General features: G+C 44.7%; 1 protein-coding gene and 1 long non-coding RNA gene across 9 annotated transcripts in view; one reads left to right on the top strand and one right to left on the bottom strand.

The window, feature by feature from the left end:
• CMIP (c-Maf inducing protein) overlaps positions 1-15412 on the top strand; it is a 128823-nt gene extending 113411 nt beyond the window's left edge. For all 8 annotated transcript variants that reach the window (XM_083851660.1, XM_083851661.1, XM_083851663.1 and 5 more), the window contains 10 exons: positions 991-1017; positions 1498-1546; positions 3020-3127; positions 4892-5008; positions 6362-6502; positions 7460-7507; positions 8295-8441; positions 9836-9941; positions 11080-11150; positions 13453-15412. In XM_083851660.1, coding sequence (XP_083707786.1) covers positions 991-1017; positions 1498-1546; positions 3020-3127; positions 4892-5008; positions 6362-6502; positions 7460-7507; positions 8295-8441; positions 9836-9941; positions 11080-11150; positions 13453-13506 — 868 coding nt within the window. In that variant the 3' untranslated portion in view covers positions 13507-15412. The remainder of the gene's footprint in view (positions 1-990; positions 1018-1497; positions 1547-3019; positions 3128-4891; positions 5009-6361; positions 6503-7459; positions 7508-8294; positions 8442-9835; positions 9942-11079; positions 11151-13452) is intronic.
• On the bottom strand, positions 14999-24114 carry LOC310905433. Its single transcript, XR_014589040.1, has 2 exons — positions 23020-24114; positions 14999-22911 (listed from the first exon to the last, which is right to left on the bottom strand). It is a non-coding gene; the product is annotated as an uncharacterized lncRNA (long non-coding RNA).
• Between the last annotated feature and the right edge of the window lie 443 nt (positions 24115-24557).

Below are 24557 nucleotides of genomic sequence, written 5' to 3' on the forward strand. Positions count from 1 at the left end.
CCAGTTATTGAGGTGGGATTCAGAGTTGATTTTTACAGATAGAGGCACCCAAAGTCTTCCTCACCTTCATCTTCCTTCCCCACTTCTCTAAGATGATCTTAAAGAGAAAAGTGGTTAACTAGAGGCAGGCAGACAAGAAAGGAAGGGAAGCTGGTGAGGAGGAGAGTAAAGTGAGAGATTTAGTGGAGGAGGATGCTTCACTGGCGTCACAGAGACTCGTATCGTTTGTATTTTGCATTAAATGAAGAAGCTACCCTACGGATCAGCCAGGCTCCCTCGGAAACCTATTAATGAGCAGTAGTGTTTATAAAATGCAGACCTCCACGGACAAACATTACAACCTATAATTGTACAATTTGCTAGCTTATCACATCCCCTAATGACCTGGTGTCTTGAATCAGGGAGGTCTAATCCTCTGTGCCAGGTTACCTGGGCTACAGCAAGAGCTTGGAAATAGGCAACAGAGGCATCATTTACCTAAGTCAAACTCGAGTCCTGGGGGAGGTGTAAGCCGTACCGTGATGCAAGGCACTTCACAGAATGACCATTAATTGCTTTACTGATGTATGATATTAATTAGTTGTGAGCATACTTTGATTGTGTTGCAATTAAAGAATTCACCTGGCTGTTGGAGGTAGCCAAAATTCTGTTCATAATTATATAGCCGTATTGTAAGTCTTTCACTTGGTTTCGTCTGACCCCGAAGCTCCCACTGACATTAGCCTTGGATGCTTGTTTAAGACAGAATGCAGGAAGAACCACAAGATTCAATCCAAGTGCTATTTTTTCTTCATTTTTTTCCCCCTAGATTAACGAAGGAGACTTTACGTGATCTTTTCTGGAAAGATTATTCTTTTTGTCTTGTGTGCTGCAGTTGCTTAGCAAATCCTCTTATTATCTGAAAAGAAATGAAAAGTGTTTTTTTTTTTCTTTCTTTCTTTTTTCCCTTTCCTCCTCCCAAATCCTCATGTTTTCTGTTTTGAATTTCAGGGCGCTTGCACATGAGAAATTCACAAAGTAAGTTGGAGCTTGTTTGTTTCGTTAAGGGGAGTGATTACTTAAAATACTTGTACTAGTCAATAACAGCAGTGATGCATTATTCAATATTGTGTCTCTAAGGTTTTTTTATCTGTGTGGGGCTGTGAGCATGTTCTGTTAGCAATATAAAGATGTAGTTTTCTTTGTAATTTACTGCGACAGCAGGAGCCCAAGGACCAAAGGCACTGGATGCTGATAGAATTTACAAACCAGTTTGTCACTGCACATCTCTGAAAGCTTTTCTAGACTGTTTTGAATAGACTGTGTCCTTGGTAATCACTTTTAGACCTCCTATTTCCTTCCTGTGGAAGCAGTTCAACTTGTTTCTCTTTAGAGCACATCGTTTAAAGTGTAATCCAAGAGAACTGTGACACTTGTGTGAATACTGCAACCAGCAGCTGCTTTTTCTTGTCCTTTTAAATTTCTTTTTTTTTTCTTTCTTTTTTTTTTTTGTTTTAGGGAGCTGAAATACGTGATTCAGAGATTTGCAGAAGACCCAAGACAAGAAGTGAGTTCAGTGACCATTTTCACAGCGCATTAATTGGAGGGATTGCGAGTATGCTTGTTCAGAGGATCCTTCCTGAAGCAGTTTGTTTCAAAACATGGTGTAGTTTTGCTGCTCTTGAGTCTCTGAGGGATTAATAGCCACTCAGGATATACTGTTTTAGTATCAATGGTTTCTTGCATTATGTGTTGTGACCTCCTTGTCTGAGCTCAGTTGATGTCCTTGCTCTTCAGTAAACTGCAACCAGCAAGACTTCCCCAGTTTCTTGATTCTCTCCCAGCTTTTTGTGTTCCATATGAAAAAAAAGGGAAGCAAAATCCATGGATCCATACAGTTTACAAAAAAGCAGGGTTTATTTAGCTGTGTTTCAGTTACATTGTGTGCAAATGACCGTAATTCTCATAAATTAGCAGGAGAAAGGGGGTAGGAGGTACGTTACTGGAATGAGTGCATAGCTGTAGCATAGCCTCACGGTGGCTGACTGCTTCATAGCTGCACATGTAACGTGTTTAACATAATCAGCTCTGGCTGAGTCAGAGGGGACCTCTCATCCACATTCATATTTTTGTGCCAGCATAAAGAGAAGAAAGCTCCCCCGAACTGTCGGTGAGGAGCCAGTGTTGTCATCATTGCCTGGAGCTCATGGTTTTCATTGTTTCAGCCTTTGTAAGCAATAGTCACCCTTGCTGAATAAGAAAGTCTTTATTTTTTAGAATGGCACCAAGATTTCATCTGTCACTATCGTTACGTCCCCAAGTAAGGGGGCATGGACTTTTCTTTCCCTCTGACCTCCTCAAAAATTAAATCAGAATGTCTGTGTCTCTTCAGGGAGGAAAAAAAAAAGGAGGAAAAAAAAAGCTTAATGATGACTCCTCTGTTAAGATGTAGGACTAGATATAGTTATCTCTACAGTGGTACCAGTTCTTCTGTGCGTCTTCTACCTTATGTGTCCCTGTTGCATTTTCTGTGTTGGCTTCTTTCACCCAGACTCTGGTGAAGTCTTGTTACAGCAAGACTAAGAGTTTTTCATGATCGGAATGAGCAAGCCATCAGCCTCTGCATTTCATATTCAGATCATGTCAGAAGTATAGACACATGCTGGGAGGACAGGGGGAAAACAGCAGAAGCTTTGAAATTTGAGTTTTTCTTTTTCTTCTTTTGTTGTTGTTTTCTTTTTTTTTTTTTTTTTCCTCCTCAAGTGAAAAGAACTGTTCTAGATTAGAGCCATTTTGTGTTTGATTTCTGTACAGGGAATGAAAAATGACATGCAGTTAGTGGTGATATAATTTCCCTCCTCCTTTATAACACAAAAAATGGATTTTGTGAGTAAAGACTTGCTGACGTCTAAATTGGGGTATTAACCATGAAACTTCCAGCAGCCCCCAGTTTTGCAGTTACCTCTGTACGTCCAGCGTGGGAGACACTGGTGGTTATTGGCAGAAACTGTAACCTTCCCAATGTCTTCTCTTTTGGCAGGTCCACTCATGTTTGCTGAGTGTGCGGGCTGGCAAAGACGGCTGGTTCCAGCTCTACAGCCCTGGAGGAGTGGCGTGTGATGATGATGGAGAGCTGTTTGCCAGTATGGTACGTGTCTGCAATGATGTGAGTTTAGTAACTTCTCTTCAGTAAGTAGGTAATGCATAGCTGGAGATAAGAAGCTTTACGTGTTTTTTTTTTTCTTTTTTTTTTTTTTTTCAAAAAAATGTCTAATTCATGGTTCTGTAAGCCACAAGTATTCACTGGGAAACCTAAATCTTTACGGTGTCAAATCCATTGCTTGCAGTCAGAATTTGGTTAACTTTCCTTTCTTGAACTTTGGCTTAACTCGTAGGAGGACTGGAAAGAAAATAACAGATTTGAATCCCTGATGCTGGCACTGTTTTTCTGTACCACCTGGATCAAGTCACATAGGTCTCACTGTGTCTTAATTCTCCATGTATCAAATAAAACGGAACTTTCTACTTTCTTCCCTTAGTTAGGGGAAAAACATCTGTTGATGTCGGTTGTTGGCATACAGGGAAGTGGCTTTCAGGGGAATATACGCTTTGTGCATCTCCCATATGCTGAACATTTTGGGACATGTAGAACATGTCTGTCTGTCTGTACTCTTAACTTAAATTGAGATTGATCCAATATCTGTGAAATAGAATGGACAAAGACTGTTCACAAAAGGGTTCATGTGTCTTGTGTCTTTTTGTATTTGGAAAGAAAATGCCTACAAAACTAAATACTTTCTCCCAAGAGCTTTTGTGGTCCACGATATTTATGAGCATCAGGAGATGGTGTGCATGAGAAAGCACAGTGCTAACATACATGAATATGCAGTACTATTGTGCCCTTTGCAGGGATGTCCATAAATACTTAAAGAGCTGCTAATGACTAACCAAAAAGTTTGAAAAACATCTTGTTCCAAGATGGGTCTTACATTACTTTTAGCATGAGTATTTTCCATCTTTCAAGAAAACCTCCAAAAAAGCTTAATGATGATAACTGTATGAAATAAAATCTCATTTGGCTAGAAGCTCACCTTTTTTAAAGGTCATCTGAGCAGGTGGATACTTAAGAAACAAAGATTTTGTGTTCCAAAGGCCTTGCTGGCAGCAAAGCTACAAGGAAAAAGAATTGCATGGTAGCACGTGTTCTCTATAGAACTGACCCCATCATGGAATGGGTATGATATTTTTGGCACTATTGAACATAGCCCAGGAAATACCATGGACCAAGGAACACATTTACAAGCTTATTGCAGGGTGATACTGATTTCTGATACTGAGTCTACATGGTGGACTTCTGACTGCGCAGGTGCCTGAAAACTACAAATTCTCACATAGTGCTCTGCCAGCAAGCTGGTGAATCAGCCTGGGCCATAAAATAAGACTTTCAGCTAGGAACCCAAAATTCTCTGCAGTTAATATTTAGGGCATTTAAATGGGAAATGATATTGCCAACCTTTTTTGTGAGAAGAGACTCTCGTATTTGATTTGTACAAGTAGTTTTGCATTCGTGCCATAGGTGTCATTGTGTGATATCATCCAGTGCTTTCTGGAGCTAGGAGAGTGTCTGCAGGACACTTTTGTCAGCTAGAGGACTCGAGGGAGTTTTAGGAGGAGCACGGCTTTCCTTTCATGGCAAAGTGAAAGGAAAGACGTGCATTTTGACCTTGTTCAAAAAGTCACTTCCAATCAGCAATAAAGCCACCAAGAGACTACAGCCATAATAGTAACGAAGGCCTCCTTTTCTTTAGGTTTGTTGCAAATACTTAGATTTGACTGCATAACATTTTCTCTTCTAAATACATGTTTTTCTTAGGCTCACATCTCTAATTTCAGCTTTCTGTCTCTCAAATAGGTTCATATTTTAATGGGATCCTGCTATAAAACAAAGAAGTTCCTGCTTTCACTGGCTGAAAATAAATTAGGACCTTGCATGCTACTGGCTTTGAGGGGTAACCAGACGATGGTAGAGGTAAGCCCTAAGCATACATAGTTGTACGGGTTTACGAGCAGCACTCAGATTCAGTTTCACACTGCCTTTCCCAGAATTAGATCTAGTGGAACCAGAGAAGCCGAGTTCAGGTCTGCGTCGTATCAAACACCAGTAGCGGGTAGTTGTGTTCCCCTTGATTAACTGGAATGAAATATTGTTGCTCTGCAGTCGAGAGTGTGAATTACATGAGAGGTGGCTGCAAGAATTTTTGGACCGAGAGATTGTTTGCTGTAATTCAGTTGGAGAGACTGTGGTGGGAAATAAATGGCAATGAATGTACAGGCTGTACCGAGGGGTCAGGGTGCAAGGCAACGAGACCTTTCCATGACTCAATGCCTAATGCTTGCCTTGCCACTTGCAAAATCAGCAGTGCCGTGAAAGTGCATTTATAAAAAATATTTGCTTGTATTAAAATGCATTTTTTTAGTGCTTAGGATAGGTTATTTTTCTTGCATTAACAGCAAATATTATTTTTCTGGGTTTCTTCAGAGAAGTTTCTTGATAAATGCCATCTTACATTTTAAAGAGAAACAGAGGGTGATAAAAAAGGTGGAAGGAGTTGCAATTTTTGCAATATAATGTTACGTGATTTTTTTCATTATAAAATAAAATGAAAATGCAAAGTTTTTATTGCCTCCATAATTTCATTGATATGATGTGTAGCTGAAAATGAAGGACAGCACGGAGGGGGCAGGTTGTGTCCCACTGGAGTTGTCTCCCCGGGGTCTGCCTTGCTCCTGGGGCGAGTCAGGTGTGTTCCCCATGAGCTGGAGGGTGTCCTGGCCACAGCAGCCGTCTCCCAGCATCAGCTTCCCCTCAGACCTTTCCCTATCTGCCTCATAGACCGGGTGCACCTCACTTGCATTCTGCTTGCACAGAAAGCCCAGCACTTAGGGATGGAAAACGCAGCACTTGGCTGGCTCTGCTGCTCATGCATAATACCCCGAGCCTGCCACTCTGCAGTCCCGCCGGTACCTGGGAAATACTGGATCGATTGTACCTGCTCTGATGAGGGCTGTGGCATGAAGCCATCTTCCAGGACTGATGCAAAGTAATTGCACCTCTCAGTCAGAAGGAATGAGCGCTAATGGAAGACAGGATAGATAGGGTGACTTTCAGAGATTCAGAGTTCATTCTTTACCAATAAAAAATGTGTTTCTTGTGTTGGAAAGTCAGTAAATGTTGCTAAGATCCTCTAATCTAGCCTATATAATGCATGCTCTAAAAACTTACCCAGTGATTTAAACTAGCATGCCCATGATAATTAGGATATTTGGAAAAAAAATGAATTTAAGCACTGCAGTGACCACTCTTCTTTCATTCTGCTGCTAGATTTTGTGTTTGATGCTGGAATACAACATCATCGATAATAATGACACGCAGCTCCAGATCATCTCTACCCTGGAAAGCACAGACGTGGGAAAGAGAATGTATGAACAGCTGTGTGACAGGCAGAGGGAGTTAAAAGAGCTGGTATGTCACCCTGCATGCGGTATTGCCATAGCACATTGTGGTCTGTACTCTCCAGAAATGGAGGTACAAAAGAAAGACAAGCAGGGTGTGAAATTCCTGGCTAACAACAGGATGGGAGCAGTATTTAAAGGATCTTGCTGTGAATGTATATGCTGCGTGATATTTACTGATGTGTCTAATCCCATACTATGTTTCTGAATGATATTCAATAACCTGCTTAGAACCTGCATGGAAGAATAAAGGTGAAATCTTGCTGCCTTAAAATCTTGTAAGTCAGCTTGTCAAATTCTGCCACCTTTTGACATATGAGTAGCAAATGGTTCTGGGACTGGCCAGCGTTTCCTAATGCTTTGATATACACATTTCACCGAGGTGTTCTTTAGGTCTGGATTGCAGAGCTAGAGCCTATGAGAAAATGAATTTTTCCTGATTTTATTGACAGGGTCTACAGATTGAAGATAAATCTGCTCTCATTAGCACTTTTTCACCTCTGCAGACATACCTACAGTCTTCCTCTTCCCCTTTTCACATTTACATTTCTCTTCTATAATCCCCTTTCTCTGTCTGAAGAGAATATGCCTTTTTAAAGTCAAGCAAATGATTTTATCAGCTGCACAGTCACATCCCCATTTGCTCTCAGAGTCCAGCATTTTAAGGCTGCTTCCTTTAAAGTGAAAGTAAGGGAATAAAGGCCGGTCGAGTCAGACGAAATGCTGACCCATGGCACGGAGACTGCTAGCTGTGGTTAGTGGCAGTCCCCTGGGTAGCAACAGGCCTGCATCTAGCACGCTCAGAAAATAATCAGTCAATGCAGAAAAAGCAGGGAAGAGGTGGAAGGGCTGGCTGGGAGCTTTGAAATTGGAGCAGGGTTTGTTCTGGTGAAAAGCTCTCTCTACTTCAGTTGGTCTGAAATGTAGAATGGCAACCTCTTTGACCAAAGTATCTTCTCTCTTACAGCAAAGAAAAGGTGGTCCCACAAGGTTAACACTGCCATCCAAGTCCACAGTAAGTTAATCTCGTTAATAGAAAAACAAGCTTTGTCTTTCCATATTGAAAACTTTAAGTCTTTAAACACTTGATAAATGTTTACCACGTAGCACAGTGATTTTGGTCGGTCAAGAGGGGAGCCCTTCCACTCACTCTGTCAACATGACTGGAGTTTACTCAAGCAAGGGCACATTTCTGCTCTTGGGTCTGCACGCCAGTTTCCAACCCCAGTGCAAGCAGCAGGCTGTCAGATCTACACTGGTGCACAGATTTGGAATGCACAGTTGAATCTGAACATAGATTCAGGGACCAGATTTTGCATTAAAAAAAGCAGACTTGACAATGTGCAGTTCTAGATCTTACACACTGATGTCTGAAAGAGACCCGTCACTGTTGCAGATAAGAGCATTGGAAACCAAGAGTAAATTCACTGAAACGGGTAGCAGGTCTGAGCACCGTTTGGATCTAGAATTTGCTGTGAAATCTGCATTAAGTTAAACGGCCCATCTTCACCATGAGTTTTGAAACTGAAGCCTTGGTGTCTCATAAGGATACACAAGGAAAGAAAATTTGAGTTCTACTGTCTGGATGCTTTTTTCCCAGGGTGTGTGAAGCAATGCTGCCACAAGAGCTCAGCTGCTTGCCAGCAAACAGAAACTTCTCTGTGTGGTTCTCTGTTACTGTAAACAAGTGGTAGAATTGTGCAACCCTTGCTGGTTAGCAGTATCAGTGACACCACTGCAGATGATTGCAGGCTGGGGAGTTGATAATCTTGCTTATCAATCTGGTTTGTGTTTCCTTTCAGGATGCAGACCTGGCCCGCTTGCTAAGCTCGGGATCTTTTGGAAATTTGGAAAATCTCAGCCTGGCCTTTACCAATGTAACAAGTGCTTGTGCCGAGCACCTCATTAAACTGCCTTCACTCAAGCAGCTGAACCTGTGGTCAACTCAGGTAAGTGCTTTGCAGACTGAAACTCAGAGCAGGAACCCATGCTGACTAATTCTGAAATTTCATGTTACGTCAGCATGAGAAGAATGTGTGAAAAGGCTTGCATAGAATGAGCTTGTCTGCATGCTATTTTTACAGGGCCTTTCTATGGTCTGGCTCATCTTGGGAACTGATTTTCTTTTTTAATTTTACTTTAAGAAGGATGGCATTTATCTTGGGTTGGAAGTTCCAGTTAGGCATTGTTGATGCTGTGTACTTTACAGTACATGTGCCACTGTTCATCTGAGAAGAGCTTATGCTTTCACCCATTTAGGACAAAGAAAAAGACACTGTGCTGCTTAACTGGTCAAGCAAAACACACAGTCTATGCAGCGTATGTAGGTAGTGAATTGCTCTGCGTGCTCATCAACCAGAATTTCTTTAAAAACAGCAGCAAAATAAACTAAAATAATGAATACGTATAAGGAAACTATAATGAGAATGCAGTTATTTTGTAAGCAAAATGACGCCAACTTAACTGAATAAATCATTCAGCAGTTAATTGAAAGAGCTTTTAAAGTAAATTTTTTCTTCTACATTTGCCTGCTGTTTTTGGTCTCTGAGGTTCTCCACTGAAGAGTTTTTTCCCTATTTTCTGTTAGCACCTATTCGTAGCGCTCACTAAAAATATGTTAGTTCCCAGCACAACCACAAGAAGCAGGACTTTTTTTCACTAAAATGTCATGTAAATATCTTGTCTTGTTTTTTTCCCAACTATTTTTGTATCCCAGAAATTTTCCTCTTTTTGTTTGGGTAGTAAGAAGTAGATATAAGATAGTCTGAAAACTAGCAAGCAGATTCTATCTCCTCTGGGTTTGTCCTAACAGTGTTAACTTCTGGATCTGAAAACTTGGATGCTTTTCGATCAAAATCAATTTATTTTCACTAGACAAAGAGACTGCTTTTTGTATGATTAAAAAAAAAAAAGAGAGAGAAAAAAGTTTAGATTCCATTTTATTTTGTGATATCCTGGTTTCCATTAATCCAGAATTTAGAAACAGCAGAAATGAAGTGGGTCAATAGAACAATTACCAATCAATAGTACATTGTTCTTGCGACCAAAATAGCTAATTAATACCACTTGCATTGTGTGCTTTTTGTGATGTGGTTGGGAGCTGGCTGAGACTGCCATAGCCATCTTGCATAGCCTGGGTGGGAGCCCTCAAACACAGTGCAGACTTCAAAGGCGCTCTTCTCATTAACTGGTGGCCTGTGGATAAGCACTGGGTAGTGAGTAAGGAGACCTGTACTCAAACCCACAAAATGATTTACAACCTGCAAGCCCTGTCCTAAACGTGCGCTGTTCGCACAGCGCTGTTTGTGCACTTTCCTGAACGCAGCTTTTCTTGCCCCCACAGTTCGGGGATGCGGGGCTGCGGCTTCTGTCGGAACACCTCACGATGCTGCAAGTGCTCAACCTGTGCGAGACGCCCGTCACGGACGCCGGGCTGCTGGCGCTTAGTTGTAAGTGACCAACTCGAGCTACGGAGGGAAACGGTGTGGGTTTGGAGGAATTCACGTGATTCACACAGAAGATTTCGTTCTTGGCCACCACAGTGACGTAGGACAGGCCATAGTCGTGCTGAGATTTAAACCGTCCTCCTCCTTGCCTGCTCGAGTCTGGCTCGAGTCTGGCTGCGGGCAGGGGAAGCAGGACTGCCACCTGAGCCTGCAGTAATGCTTCAAGGGTTCATTTTTTTTATTGATGTTTTGTCCCAGACTGTACTCTCACTCTTGCCTCTAACTGTACTGGTGTCATTTGTCTCAATCTCACATCGTGACCCATCACCCTGGGACTTCCCAGCCTTTTTCACACTCCCTGCTCTGCGCAGGAGCCTGCGCTTGTGGTGACGGAGGGGAAGATTGCAGAGCCACATAGCAGCTTTTTAGTGAGATAAGCAACTGTGTGCAGCAGGTTCCATATTTTCTGGCGTGTCTTGCTCCTTCTTTTTGGGGAGGTTAAACGCTGGCCGTTCTCATCTGGTTTAATATCAGATCTAAGTAGGGCAAGGCAGAGCAGGGCCATGTAAGCAGCATTCAGGATTCCCCTCTGCACTGAGCGCTGCGTGACGTGCCACAATGAGACTCTTCCCTACGTCCAACAGTGTATTATAAACCTCGCCTGTTGGGTTTAAAGGACTCCTTTAACAGGCTTGATCTTACACAGACATGCCAGACAGACCAGTAGTTACAGCTCCTCTTAGGAAACTATTCTGCTAAGTGCCGGAGCCCAAAATGGAAATAGGTCAGGGGGAGAAGGGCTGCTGGTTCAGCGTGCCCCCTGCATACAACAAGCAAAGCACTGAGAACAAGCACTGCTCAGAATAATGTGCAGGAAACTGATGATGAGAAGTTGCCTGAACTCCTTTGAAGTCAGTGGACTTAAGCATATGCTTAATGGCCCTTCCTAAATAGGGACTTTTTCCTGGATGAGGGCCCAAACAGCTGTTTATGCATTTGTAGCTCTATATTTTACACTATTCAGCTTTTTCCTGAGACTGCTGCACATAGTCATGTCTTGTTTATGCTTTGGCCTACTATAAGCCTGGTGTTTCAAGAAAATGCAGCATGATCCTAAATATGTGTGTGTTTTCTCTTCTAGCCATGAAGAGCCTGTGTAGTTTAAATATGAACAGCACCAAACTTTCAGCAGATACCTACGAAGATCTCAAGGTACTTCTGAGTTACACCTGCTAAAGATGATAAAACTAGCTGGCCTAAGAGGGTTTGCAGATTTAGCAAATGCATGGTAGTGCCCAGTGCAGAGAGTACTGGCCCTGTGGAGTGGGTAACATGACAGTCACCTGAAGTGGTGTGGATTATTTTGGGAGGATAATGGCTGAAGCAGCTTTCTGAGGTTGTTGGCTTTGATGGACTCAGGAAGTGTTTAGTCTGTTGACTGGATGAGTGTGAGGTGGAATCAGAAATGAAGTCAAGTCCTTTTTTGCCGGAGCTATCAGCAGTGAAGGTTTCATGAACAGGAGCATACTGGTTGCTACCCGTGAGGACGCACAAACAGGGAAAATCTAGAGCACACCTCCAAAGCCATGTCTTGTACTGTTAGCAGGACCAAAAGTAATGTGGATGAACAGCATTACAGAGCTTTGGTTCACAGTGCAAAGGGAGAATTAAGGGCGTTGAGGAAGGTGCAAGTTTATCTTGACACCTCTTGGACTAGAACTGTGCTTTAAACAGAAACACCTGCACAAATGCCCAGTTCCCTTGAGCTTGATATGTAAGATGCCTGGTGTTGCCATTTGTACTGTGAATTTATAGCCACTTCAGCAAAATGGTAAAGAATGAGAGCGGAGCTGTGGGAGGGGAATGGCCCCAGGTGGTTTCAGACAAAGACTGACTGAGATGTGTTGGCTTGTGCGATTTCACGTGGACTTTTTCTTCACTCTGGTGTTGCGTGAGTCACATCTCCCCCCAGAGTCTTACCTTATAAACCTAAGTGCTCAAGATGAAACTCCACGTTATGTTGTCGTGTGTTGAAACCTTAGATTGTGCCAGGTTTACTCAAAAAGGTCACAACCTTGGGTTGAGTTTCAAACTCGTGGCAAGTCCTGAAACTGCTCTGCTTTCAAAATTCACTGCAAACGTATATCTTCAGTTCTGGCTGTGGAGCCAGGGCTCCCCCAGGGACTCAGTTGCAATGCTGCTAGCACAGATTTTTCAAGATCAAGTTTTCAAAACTTGTGTCACAATTGTATATGCAAAGAAGTCGTCCTTGGAATTAACAGCTGGCTTGCAGATGGGTTCACACAATGGAGCTTGTATCAGGCCCCAAGCATTCACAGACAATCAAGGTCAATGCTGCATTTGGCCCAGGGCTCTGAAATCGAGTCTATTGAAAGGATCCTCCAGTCCTACGCCTGCTTCTGAGCCCTTTTGCCACTAACTTGAGGCTGAAGCTCACATTTTCCAAACCGGTTCCCTCTGCTCTGGTGTTGCATGAACAGTCCTCAGCAGCAACACAAGAGAGTGACTTACCAGGGCAGACAGCAGAACTGGCGACAAGCGAAGTCGTGTTGATTGCACAGGATTAAAAAAGCTGAGAAAGCAGGCACACGTCACATTTTCCCTTCTCACCTCTTTCATCGAGATGAATCGTAGTGGCCATTTTTTAGAGCAGTGTGTACATTCAAAGGGAGGGGAGTAGTTTCTCACCCTGGGGCGCGTGGTTATAGGTCTGTTGAGAACAGCTCAGCCTTCAAAGAATTTATTTTTGATACAAATCTCCCCTTCTTCTCCCCTTGGTCTGCAGGAGCATTCGGGGCACAAGGCAGTGATGCCATTTCCTCCTCACTCCTGCTCCCGCCCCACCAAACACGCTCGCACACACACAGACGCCCACATATGTACCAGGCGGGCTGAACCAGACAATAAATAAACACCCACTACTGAAGTCATTATTGCCTAACTGAAAAATTATTTGCTGGCAGTGTCTGTAGGATTATGACTAGCTCTTATCAAAATATGCGCGCACATAAATCAAGGAGTGAGGTAATAACGACTCCTAGAAACTTTCAACTTCTCAGTTGTGCCCTAGCCTAATTAAATGTGTTCGGGTTTGGAGAATTAGCTGTACGATTACGGTCAGAGAGCGTGGAAATGGGACCGACAAATAGGAAGAGAGCAAAAAGTTGATTGCCACCTGCCTCGCGCGGGGTGATTTGGGAACAATGAGTCCAAATGCATTGGAGCTGTGGAATTGAGACCACAAAGACACCAGAAGTTGCTGGCACTCCCTAAACTTGTTTAATAAATGGAGGGAGAAATCAGGCAATGCCATAGCGTGGAGGCTGCTGCAGTTTGAGTCCGCTGCTGTCACGACTGCAGGTTGACAAACACATTTTGATAAGCGTTTGTAGAAAAAATAAAGACTGGGATCTGATCACAGTTGCTGTCGGTTGTAACAGAGCCTAAGTCCTGAAAGCACGCAATTAATTCTTTTTTCTCCTTCCCCACGCAGGCTAAACTGCCCAACCTGAAAGAAGTGGATGTTCGCTACACCGAAGCGTGGTGAACTCTCCCTGCCTCCAACTCTCTCTTTTGCTTCTGACAGGAAGGAAAAGAGTTTTAAAACAAACAAAGAAAAACAAACCGGAAAAAAAATAACTTTTGGCTAATATCTGTAGAGCAGTGAGTGCTGGGACTTGGTGGTAGGAGTCGTGGTATGAGGTGGAGGAATTGTGTGTGTCAGGAGACAGGGAAGGCCTGGACCTGGCCGAATTCTTGCAGCTTTGTGATTTCGGAATCAACATAATTTAAATTGAAAAGGAGAGAATTTAAAAAAAAAAAAAGAGGAAAAAAGAGGACTTTGTAGCAGCAAGAGGAATATAAAGAGGAAAAAAAACACCTTTGTGGATTTTATTTGCCTTTGTGTTTTATGCCGTGTGGAGAAAAAAAAAATATTCATTTGTCATTATTTACCTGGGTTTCCTTGGCTGGCACAGTCCGAACTCCTCTTTGACCAGTTTTGCTCCAGAAAATCAAACTTACAAAAATCTCAAGAGAAGAAAACCAAAAGCAATCTGATTTTCACCCCCCCTCACCCTGTGTCCTCTCAGTTGTTATGCAAAGTAATTTTGTTGTACATAAGATTTACATAATGCACCTATTTAAGAAAATTGTTCACAAATAACAGGTCTGGGACCTGTCTTTTATTTATGAATTGTTAATTCTTTTACCCTTTTTTGCGTATAGTACTGTATAAACTAGTTTGCTGTCTTGTTGTTATTATTATTTTTTTTAAAGGAAATGTCCTCGAAGAATTGCCTTTTAGTAATGCAGACTGTATTATACTCCCTCTGTCACCACATTCATCGCTTGTCTTTTTGATTTCAAAATGCCTCATGTTATTAAATAGGAAGGAAAATATCTATCATAGGTATGGTTGTTGGGGGAGGGGTTGCAGGGATTAATAAAAATGAGATTTCCTTCCGACGTCTGGAAAACTTTCTTTAAGTCTTTTAAACCACATCAGATTTAAACATGGGTGATAGGGAAAATTTGTCACTTATTTTGCCGATGGGGTAATAACAAAACTCTGTCAATTTTACAAATTGTCTCTGTTGTTTTCTGTTTACGTCCGATATTTCAAAAAGTGAAAAAAAAAAGCTCTCCCTCCATTTTGTGTGTACGCTTTTTTTTTTTGCCTTTTTTTTTTTTTTTTGCCTTTTCCTCTTCTCCGCCCTTCCCTCCCTCCCCCTACCTGTTCTGTGCACGCATTGTTCTGCATGTTCCTCTGGGGAGGCTGTAAACGTAGCCTCGTTGCTGATCTGATAGCTCTGACCTGTCTGTAAATGTGACTGCTACGTTTTTTCAAATTTTCTTCCACAATTGCTTAGAAGATGATTTTTTTTTAAAATTGTGTTTTCTTTTATAACTATGCTGTTGACTTTTGTTTTTTCATAATGAGCCTTCATTGTACAGAGCTGCTTATTTAAAAAGAAAAAAACAAAAACAAGTTTTTCCTCTGTTTTAACACCTTTATTTTATTCTTCAGCACCTCAAGGTTTCACATACAGCCAATGTAATTTTTTATATATAAATATATATATATTTAATCTTATTCAATGGAAGCCAAGCTTTTTTTTGTTTTTTGTTTTTAAACTTTGTTGCTATGTAGACAACCCCTACCCAAATCATGTTCTTTTTTCTTTTTTTCTTTTTTTCATTTTTTAAATAAATAAAACGGAAATTGAGTCTTAACTCATGTAGTGTGCCAGGTTTTTTTTCCCCTTCAAATCCCAAACTGTATGCAGATACAGTATGGGAAGAAAGAAGAAAAAAAAATAAAAAGGAAGAAAAATTATGCCAACATTTTCCTTAGCACTGTTGCTTTTACCAATGGTTTACTACTACTGTTCTGTAGCTGTGTACAAAGAGATGTGAAATAATTTCAGGCAAAAATAAACTGTAAGTGACTATCTTTTAGCTGCGTGCTTTGTGCTTTCTTTGAAGGAAACTTTCACTGACCCGGTGAGTCGGGGATGCTGTGGGAGGCAGAGCCGGAGCTGGAAGACGACGGCTTACCCAAGGATGGTGTCGTAGGGAGCCGCTTGTGCTCGTTGCTGCCCTAACATAGGCAGTACTGGAGAGGTTGGGGCATTTCCAGACTGCAGAGGGGTTTCTGTGTGTTGAGGTGCTTTGCAGGGCAGCGTCCCAGTGGGGTGCTGCACTTGTGATTTGCCCTCTGCCCGTGATAAAGCACTCCGGTGTGTGAGCTGGGTGCCAGCACAAAATGCAGTCAGGCCCCCCTTAGAACAGCTGCTGGCACTGGTTTCAAGAGCCACTTTCATTCATTGCCTATGTTACCTGGTCCATATTCTATATTCTCCTATTTCTATCTATATTTCTGTCTTATTCCACAAAACAGACCTTAGGACATGGAGAAACAAGCATTTTGGAGTGTGTTCCCAGCCAAGGTAAGAAGTGCTTGAAGGATGGCCCTTAATAAAGAGCATAAGCTGTGACTTCAGCTTTTCCCTCTGAAATAATGCAGCGCCATGGTGAGGCTGTCGGTCTGTTTGAGTGCTTTTCCCTTTGGGTACTTATTGCCACATGTGGGTTGTCCTCCGCAGCAGGACGAGCAGTCCTGACAACACAGGGACCTTAGAAAGCTTTTCTGGACCCTGAATAGCCAGAAATACCCCAGTGATGCTGGAGGAAGAACTGAGACATTGCCCAAAGGAGGAGAGCATTGGCTGTGGTGAGACAAAAACGTTGCTGCAGGCAATACTTGGACGTGGGGTCCTGCTGCCAGCCATAACCTGCTGCTCCCCAGGGCTCTGCCTTCTGGGGGATCAACTACAGCACTCTCCTAAATGGAGGGAGTAATTGGGATTTCTGTGAATAGGCTCCTTAGGGGAATGACCCCTCTTTGGAAAGAAAAAAAAAAAAAAAAGGTTGGGTTGTGTTACATCTCTGTTTTTCTGAGAAAAAGGATTGGAGCTAGCTAGCAGATGATCGATCTGCTGTTAAAATGATGCATGTGGTCTGTCTCGCTTTGCAGTAGGCATCTCTGTGCCCAGCCAGGTGCCTTTGGCATCCAGCCAGCACCAATTACTGAGCATCGTCGTTAGAAATTTCTAATGATTGCATTGGAAAAGGGGTTCTTGTATCGGTTACAAAATAGGAGGGTTAGATGCAGTGTAATAGGAGATGCTATATCTGAGCTTGCACTCAGAAAGGTTTTTCTGAGCTTTTTTCTAGCAGAGCACTTGGGTTTGTAGGGTGCCCTGGCAGCTCCTCCTGGATAATGATGCTTTTCTGTCTTCCTTTCTGCTGTAGCTTGTTGATAATACGAGCCATTAACAAGCTGCCCAATTTCATTTGGGAGGTTACGGCAGCTCATCTTTCCAGGGACCGCGAATAGCAGGGGTTTGGCTTTCAACCCAAACTAGTGTGGTGGCTTTGAAGCAAGTCCAAAGAGCACAAAGCAGCAGCACTACCTTGTTCCAGGGGCAATTTTCTCACGTTCTCATTAAAAACCTGCAGTTGTACTACCTTCCTGTTGCTTCCCCTGCTGCTCACAGCTACGTGTGGAGTTCTGGAAGACCAAACACAGAGCTGAATCTCACAGAGCACCGGTTACTTCCAGTTTCCCAACTGGGTGTGTACTAGATTGCTACTCAGAGGCCTAAAATCCTGATAATTCATCGCAGATTTGCTTGAGGGAAGTGTAGGCAGCCTGACAGCTGGTGACTTGAAGAGCTGCCTCATCTATTTTTACCAGGTAAGAGCTTGGTGTGTCGCGTTCGTGCGGTCCTTTTACACAAGGGCAATTCTAGGCCATCTCCAGACCCTGAGGGCCTCAGGCTCTCGGCCTAGTGCTGGCTGTGGGACCTCACGGGCAGATGTGGTAGATGGTGGCACCAGAGTGGGTGTGGAGCATCTGGGGTGCCCTCAGGGCACATTCCTGTGGGCTGTGGGCATCCTGATCTGAGGGCGGCTGCGTGTCCCCAGAGCCCACCGGGCTTTGCGTAGGCCTTCACCCCGCACTGGGGGCACTGGGCACAGAAAGTCTCTCTGTTATTCTTCGCCCCACATGTTTTCCAAAGTGCGTCAAGCCTCCTCAAGTTGAGGTAGAAGTCCTCTTGGAAATATAGTGTGAAGGTGCTGAAGTGAGCACGAAAACCCTTGTTGGCAGATCTGTGTGGGGCCTGAGCTCTTTGCTAGAAATCCCTAAAGGCAGTAAGGGTATAATAAGGGTATGGAATGGTAAGGGTGAGATTAAAAGGCCAGTGTGGAGGCCAGCTCGGCCTGTGACTGCTGTCTACTGAGCAACAGCCAGAGCTGGGCCTGTTTATCTGTGGGATTGCTGCTCCCCGATGGCCGGGAGCGTGAGTAAACCCGTGTCTTGTACACAAGGACTTCTAATCTGGAAAAGAGCTCCTTGAAACTTTCTATACATCTCAAAGCAATAAGGCCAGAGAGCTACTACTGTTCTCACGCTAAAGGCAATGCTGACCTCTCCCAGCCTCTGAGAAGCCAGCCAGATGTACCCATTAGAACGGATCAGTCAACTCCATGGCTTTCTTGAATTTTTAATGCTTTTTGCCAACTAAATATAGTACAAGCTTCAAAATACTTGTTTTAAGTGGATGTTAACATCCAGTTGTTTTTTTTTTTTTCCATTTTCTATTGACTGGGGAATATCATAAGTAAATATTTGAGATGACCCATTTTTATTCAAAACAGATCTTGGAATATCCTTTTTGCCAGTAATATTAAAAATGTGGGTGTTTTTCCTGCTAGCCTCGTACCTGATTTTGTTTTTCAGGTGATCTCACTTTGATGCTTTTCACCTGCCAGGTGGAACAAATACTGTAATGTATCTGTACTTATAAAATAGGCCCTATCAGATTTTAAATATATATGTACACAAATCTCACCGTGACCCAGTGGTCATGAAAGAACTCTGTCAATATAGCACTGCCAATGTAAATATGTGTCCTTTTTCTACGAATCTTTGCAAAGATAAAACAAAGGTCTGTATATCAGAATATAGCTCATAGCTCCTTTTTACTTCATTACTAGCATTGACTTGGTCTGAACACCTAAACTGATGAGTTTGCTTCACAGATCTAGCAGTTGATATAGTAACCAGCTTCTTGGTAATTCTTGTTCCAGCTGGGCTATAATATCAAAGCATTAATCCTTTAATTGTAACACAGCATACATTTTGAAGTTGAATTGTTGACTGTAGATAAATGTTAAAATCTTAGCAGTCTCTCCCACCCAAAATCTCCCATTCTTACACATGCTTTTACTATAAAACCAATATTTTTGTATTAAAGTATGTGAAGTTCTTGCGGGGAGGGGGACAGCAAAGAAAAGTTTGCTTTGAATGAGGGGTTGATTTTCTCGCTTTAATAGAAGTGTTGCTAGCATCTTTGGTATGCAGTATATCATATTTAAAATACAAAAACCTTGGCTTTGGGATAGTTTTATTTCCATGTTTTACCAATTATGATGACATTAAGGATAACTAATGTTACTGACTCATTTGCCAGGTGCTTTGAGACCTTGGAGCTAGGTTTTGTTATTTATTGCTGCACTAAGAGTCAGCGTTGCACTGTTTTGTGAACCTTGGAGGCTGTATGAACACATTTATCAGGAATGCTTTGAATTTGGGATTAAGCATCATAATACTAGAAAGCTGTAAGTTCCAGTTCTTTGTTGTTTACTTACAAGAGAGAAGAAACATTGCAAAACAAGTCCACTTACTGGGATTTCATGTGGTTCTCTGATCTCCCACGCGGTGCTTTCTCCATCCCCACTGGATGGGACGGACAGCGCTGGGGCTGGCCGAATATCCCCGAGCCCACACACCCAGAGCTGTGCAAGGCGATGACAACTGGGCAGAGCACAGCAGAGCTGTGCCTGGATGGCGATGAGTGCCAGCACTATGGAAAATTGCTTTCTTATGGATTTTGAGGGGTATAAACCCTCTGATGTTTAACCAGGAGGTTGGGTGTCTGCTAGGTAGTGGTAATGGAGCAGATCTGCCATCTCTCTGGTGGCCTGCTGTTGTGATGTCTGGTAAAAGCATCGGCACCTGCTGGCCTTGTCCCCGTGTGGGGACCATCCCGCCACTGTCCCTGCACCGGTGGCAGGGTCCCCAGCACCCCCAGATGATGCGTGGTGGGACCAGGGGCTGGCGGGGTTCCCGCGGCATCGCCCCCACGCGCCGGCTGCACCCTCAGCTCCTCCTGAAATAAATAAATAAAAAGCCCCAAAACGGGAAGAGGAAAAAAAAAAAAAAAAAAAAGGGAAAAAAAAGTTGCACTTGAGGTTAGCGCTGCTCTCCGCCGCAAAGCCGATGACATCAATGTTGCCATGGTGACAAAATCTTCACTTAGGTATGGTGAGCGCCCTGAGCTTGCGGCTGCCAAGGAAACCCGCCCGAGCGGCAGGCACGCGGCCTGCGGCCTTCCTCCTCCTCCTCCTCCTCCCTGTCCTCCTCTTGGCCAGGCACCCTCTGCGCCGCCCCGTGCTCCCCAGCCTCCTGCCAGCACCCTGTCCTCGTGGAAGTTACTTGGGAAAATCTTCCATCCTTTGTCCCTGCCGCTGTCCCGGCAGCTCTGGGGCTTCCCGAGGATGAGGAGCGATCGCTGCCAGCAGCAGATGAGTGGGGACGCAGCACGTCCACGCCTGGCCATCACCAGGATTCACGTCCTGTCCACTGTGAGTGGCGATGGACTCCAAGGTCTTCAAGGAGGCTCAGAGCTGCTGGCCTCCACCTGCTCATGAGCGAAGCTGCTTCGTTTTGGGGGGGTTGTTATTTTTCTAGTGCTGGGCTCACGTGCTGTGGGAAGCCTGCCCCCGCCCGCACCTTTTTTTCCCCTTTTTGCCAGTGCAAATGAGAAACTTCCTAAAGCTTGCTTCTTGCCTCGGAATGCACTGCTTGCAGCCAAGAGCAGTCATTAGTCACCAGAGTGAACCCACGGGCTGAAGAGAAGCGGCTGAAGCGAGGAGAGGGGTTTGGCTCTGCACAAAGCCTCGACGCCAGCTCAGTCCTCAGCTGAAGCCCTGCTGTGGCCTGGGCAGTGCTCCCCCTGCTCCCAGGGGCTTTGCCAAACCTGTCCCCAAAGACCAATCCAGCACCAAGGGTGGTTGTTCGGAGGGTGCTGATGGGGCCTGTCCCGCTGTGCCTTCACCCCCAGTGAACAAGTGTAACCCAGAGCCCACCAAGGCTATGGAGCAGGTTCTTTTTTAGTGTCTTCTAAGGCAGGTCCAAGTGGATATTAAGCACTCAGGGATTTTTGTTTGTTTTTGTTTTTTAAGTGGATTTTAAGCACAGGCTTAAAAGCTCAGATGATTTCCCAGGGCAAAAGATGCCCCCGCATCGCTTCCAACGCGGCAGGAGGCAGCCCCGCACGACCCCGATGGAAAAGCTCCGTCTGCCTGGCGACACAGCGAGGTGCTCCTCTGGCTTTTGTTTTAGTAGATGGGGTTCTGGACCTCGGACAAGCTGTTGTTATTTCAGAGAAGAAAAAAAAAAAGATCTTTTTTTTTTTTTTTTTCCTCTCTCAAAGAGCAACATCTGCTGGCATGTGAGAAACTGCTGGCTTTCAGGCTTCGAGGTCTGCAATTAATCAGGCTCCGAGCCGCGCTGCTGCCGACAGCGCAGCCGAGTTGAGCCGGGGGGATGAGAGGGAAGGAAAGGAAAAGCTCGGCACAGCTCGGCACAGCAAGCCCAACTGGGTGAGATCCGGCATGGCACGGGGAGCTAAACCCAACTGTGGGCTCACAGCACGAATGACAAGGGTGAGCACCAGCTTAAAGCCAGCTTTATTTTATGGCGGAAGAAGGACGCGATTTACTCAGAGGCAGATCCAGGATAAGCCAGCCCTCTGCTAGAAATCCAAAATGTGTTTTAAAAGAAATATTCAACAGTTTTGCAGTGAAATTGTTCACTTTTCTTGTATAGCTGTGATAGGAACTAGGGGGATTAACAGACAGCAAATCTCTGGAGAAAACAAAGATTTTTTTTTAGGCTTGAATTTTTTTTAGACTAATTATTGATATCCTTTCAAAATAATTACGAATTTTACACAGGACCAGATCTCCACTGCACGGTTTCTGGTCACAAGAGATGAGTGTAGCCAAGGGGAAGTGACTCATGGCTGCCTGTGGTTGAAATTAATGAGATTTTTATCTGGAAATATTCCTGTTAGTGCCTTTTCTTTGTAGTCCGAGTCAGGACAATAGCATGGAAATCATCTTTGAGGAAAACGGTGACCTCACTGCGATCGCTGCAGTAACTGGAGGCTCAGCAGCGATAAGCGCCGGAACAGCTGAGTTATGGATTTTGAGGCCAGAAAACCCCATTCTGAACAGCCAGGCTGGCACGCTGCAGAAAGCAGCTTGGTTTTGCTCTCTGATTCCTGCGACAACCCCACAAGTGGTATTTAGCAGGGAGGGAGGAAGGAGAACACGAGGAGAAAGGAAATCAGCCGGGGGAAGTTGGGATGGGACATTTTGCACATGGACTTATTTACTGCAGATGGGAAAGCGCTAACTGCAGGCCCGCCTGGCAAAGCAAACTGCTCCAAAAACAAAAGCCCTTCCTTGTCGTGCATCACCTTCTCTGCAAGGACGAGGTCTTGCAGGAGAGCCTGTTTTAAGCAGAAGTGGAGGAGAAATCCTTCCCCTGCCTGTGCTGGGGGCTGCCACCTTCCCGGAGAGAAACAGCAGAGAACACGCAGGAAGAAACCACATCTTTCTGGGCTGCTTCAGCTCCCAGCCAGCTTATCGATCAGGAGGAAACGTCGGTGTTTCGGGAGCTTCCCAAAAAGGCACGGGGAGGCTGCGCGGCGCCCGTGCGTCACCGGGGCTGTTTTTATCCGTGGATTTTCCGGCGCGTTGAGCAGCTCCGGGTCGCCCAGGAGGGACCCTGGCAGAATCTCCCTGCTGCGTGACTCATCCTCGCGCGTCGGGGGAGCGCGGGCTGGCTCCGGCACGCTGCACTTTTCAACTCTGATTCATGCCACCCCAGGAGAGTAAATAAGGCAACGCCGCACACAGCTCAGCTGCAAAGGTGTCAGGGCAAATGACACCACCGGCAAATAGTGTCACCTACAATGTTCCCAGCAATTTCCTAAATAGGGCAAAATGCCTCGCTGCACCTCTGCCAGGAATCCCGTCACAGCTCAGGATACCTGCAGTCCTGCACGTGCCAGGAGGGCTTTGCTGAACCAAAGATGCTGGCCCGATCTCACTGAGCTTAGGAGCCCGTTTGCTAAAGCCTGAGGATGTTTATTAGCAGTCTGGGGTTGTCACTTCTCAGGCTCTATCTGCAGATCGCTTTGGAAGGGTGATTCAAAAAGTGAAGAGCCTCGTTTCTCTGGATGTCTCCCAAAAGCAGGGTAACCCAGGTCACTGCTGCAGAAGGCGTTACTTGATATTGATGTCTCTAGCACTGTAAAGACAAAAATCGGGAGCAGATTTTTTTTAACAGGATCTAAACTAATTACACCTCTAAAATCGGTTGTTTGGGGAAAAACTCTTCAGCTGTCATCACTGGTACCTGAACGCTGGTGAGTCATCAAATTACATCCTTGGGTCTGGAAATGGATAGCTGGATAACTAGATGCCTAGTTGCCTGCTCAGCCAGTGAAGCAATTCAGCTAAAAAACCTCACGTATGGGTCAGATGATCTCTTTACTCCGATTTTACCCCAGTCCTGGCTCGCACCTTTGACCAAGGAAGCCTCAAGGAAGCCGAGAAAGCCTCCTTGTGCTTCCAGAGAGCCTCTGCCCTGGGTTAGCTCCTGCAGTGCCCGTGGGCACAAGGCCCTGCAAACCCGGTGGCACAGCAGGAACAGCACTGCAGAAAACATGGAAAGGGGGAAGCCCTAAACGTCTCCTGGTAGCAGGGTGTGAATTTGTGCCCTTTGCTTAGGCTGATCTGTCGTTAAGGAGACCATGTAGATATCTGTCTATTCCTGGAGCAAATCAGCATTACAGGTGACTTCTGATTGCTGGTTGCTAATGAGAGAGCAAATTGCATTCAGGTTAGCCAAACAGAGGGGCAAAAGTTAGTGAATAAGGACTAAACGAGCTGGGTGCTTAATTGTCAGTGAATGCCAGTTCCTCTGGTCCTTTGCTCCCTTGGGCTTCAATCCCAGCCTTGTTCTCCAACCTGCAAGAGAGAAATATCCAGGGCAGCATAATTAGCTCATGCTCTTCCACATCTTATATGCTGTAATGTTGTCTTTCTTTCAAAATAAAGCAAGAAAGAACCCCCCCTCATGTGATTACATGTTCTGTTCTTCCCTTCAAGCTTGTCAACATGAAGCACAGAGATCGCCTAATCCATTTTTGTTATTTAATTACGTGACTGCGGCGCGCTGCTCTGGCTTCTGTCCGTGCCCCGTCACAATTGGCACTGCATTGCTTCCCGGAGCCCAGGGACTCCAAAAACCTGTGGGGAAGCGAAGTGCATCCCCACATCCCTGTCAGGTGCCGCCAGGGATTTGTGATTGCTGGAGATAAGGAAGCGACTTGAACCCCAGAGCTGGCGGTGTGGGGAGCAGAGGGACTCAGCAGAGCCCTTGGAGAGGAAGCAGGTGGAGGCAGAGGCTTTCAGCGTCCATACCAGCCCCTGGGTGTCTGCTGGCCAGGTGAACGAGCTGGGATTTGCATGCTGGTGTCCCTCTTGTGCTCCTAGCCAGGGAGAGCCGGGGTGGTGGGGCTGGGTGCCCTTGTGGGTGCTGGCAGCTCCTCATAGAGCCTCACACACGTTCCCCACTGGCTGGCAAATGCCTGCCGCTGCTGGGCGATAGCGGCAGCCTGTGCTTAGGGGCAGAAATCAGCCACTTGGATCAAAATAGAAATCCTTCTGCTAAATGCTGTTCAGGGAATTGGCAGAGTGGGAAGGGCAAAGCAGCCAGCTGCATGGCTCAGTGGCATGGATGAGTTAGCTGTGGTGATGTTGTATCACAGGTGAACTTACCATCTCAGCGTTAAGCCATGCTGTCTGCATTCCTGGTCTCTAAATCACTGAGTTATTTAGTTATTCTGTTATTCTGCTCCCTCACAGAGCCCGTGCCCTCTGCCATTGATG

This window comes from Anser anser, assembly GCF_964211835.1.
Source record: "Anser anser genome assembly, chromosome: 11".
NCBI lineage: Eukaryota > Metazoa > Chordata > Aves > Anseriformes > Anatidae > Anser > Anser anser.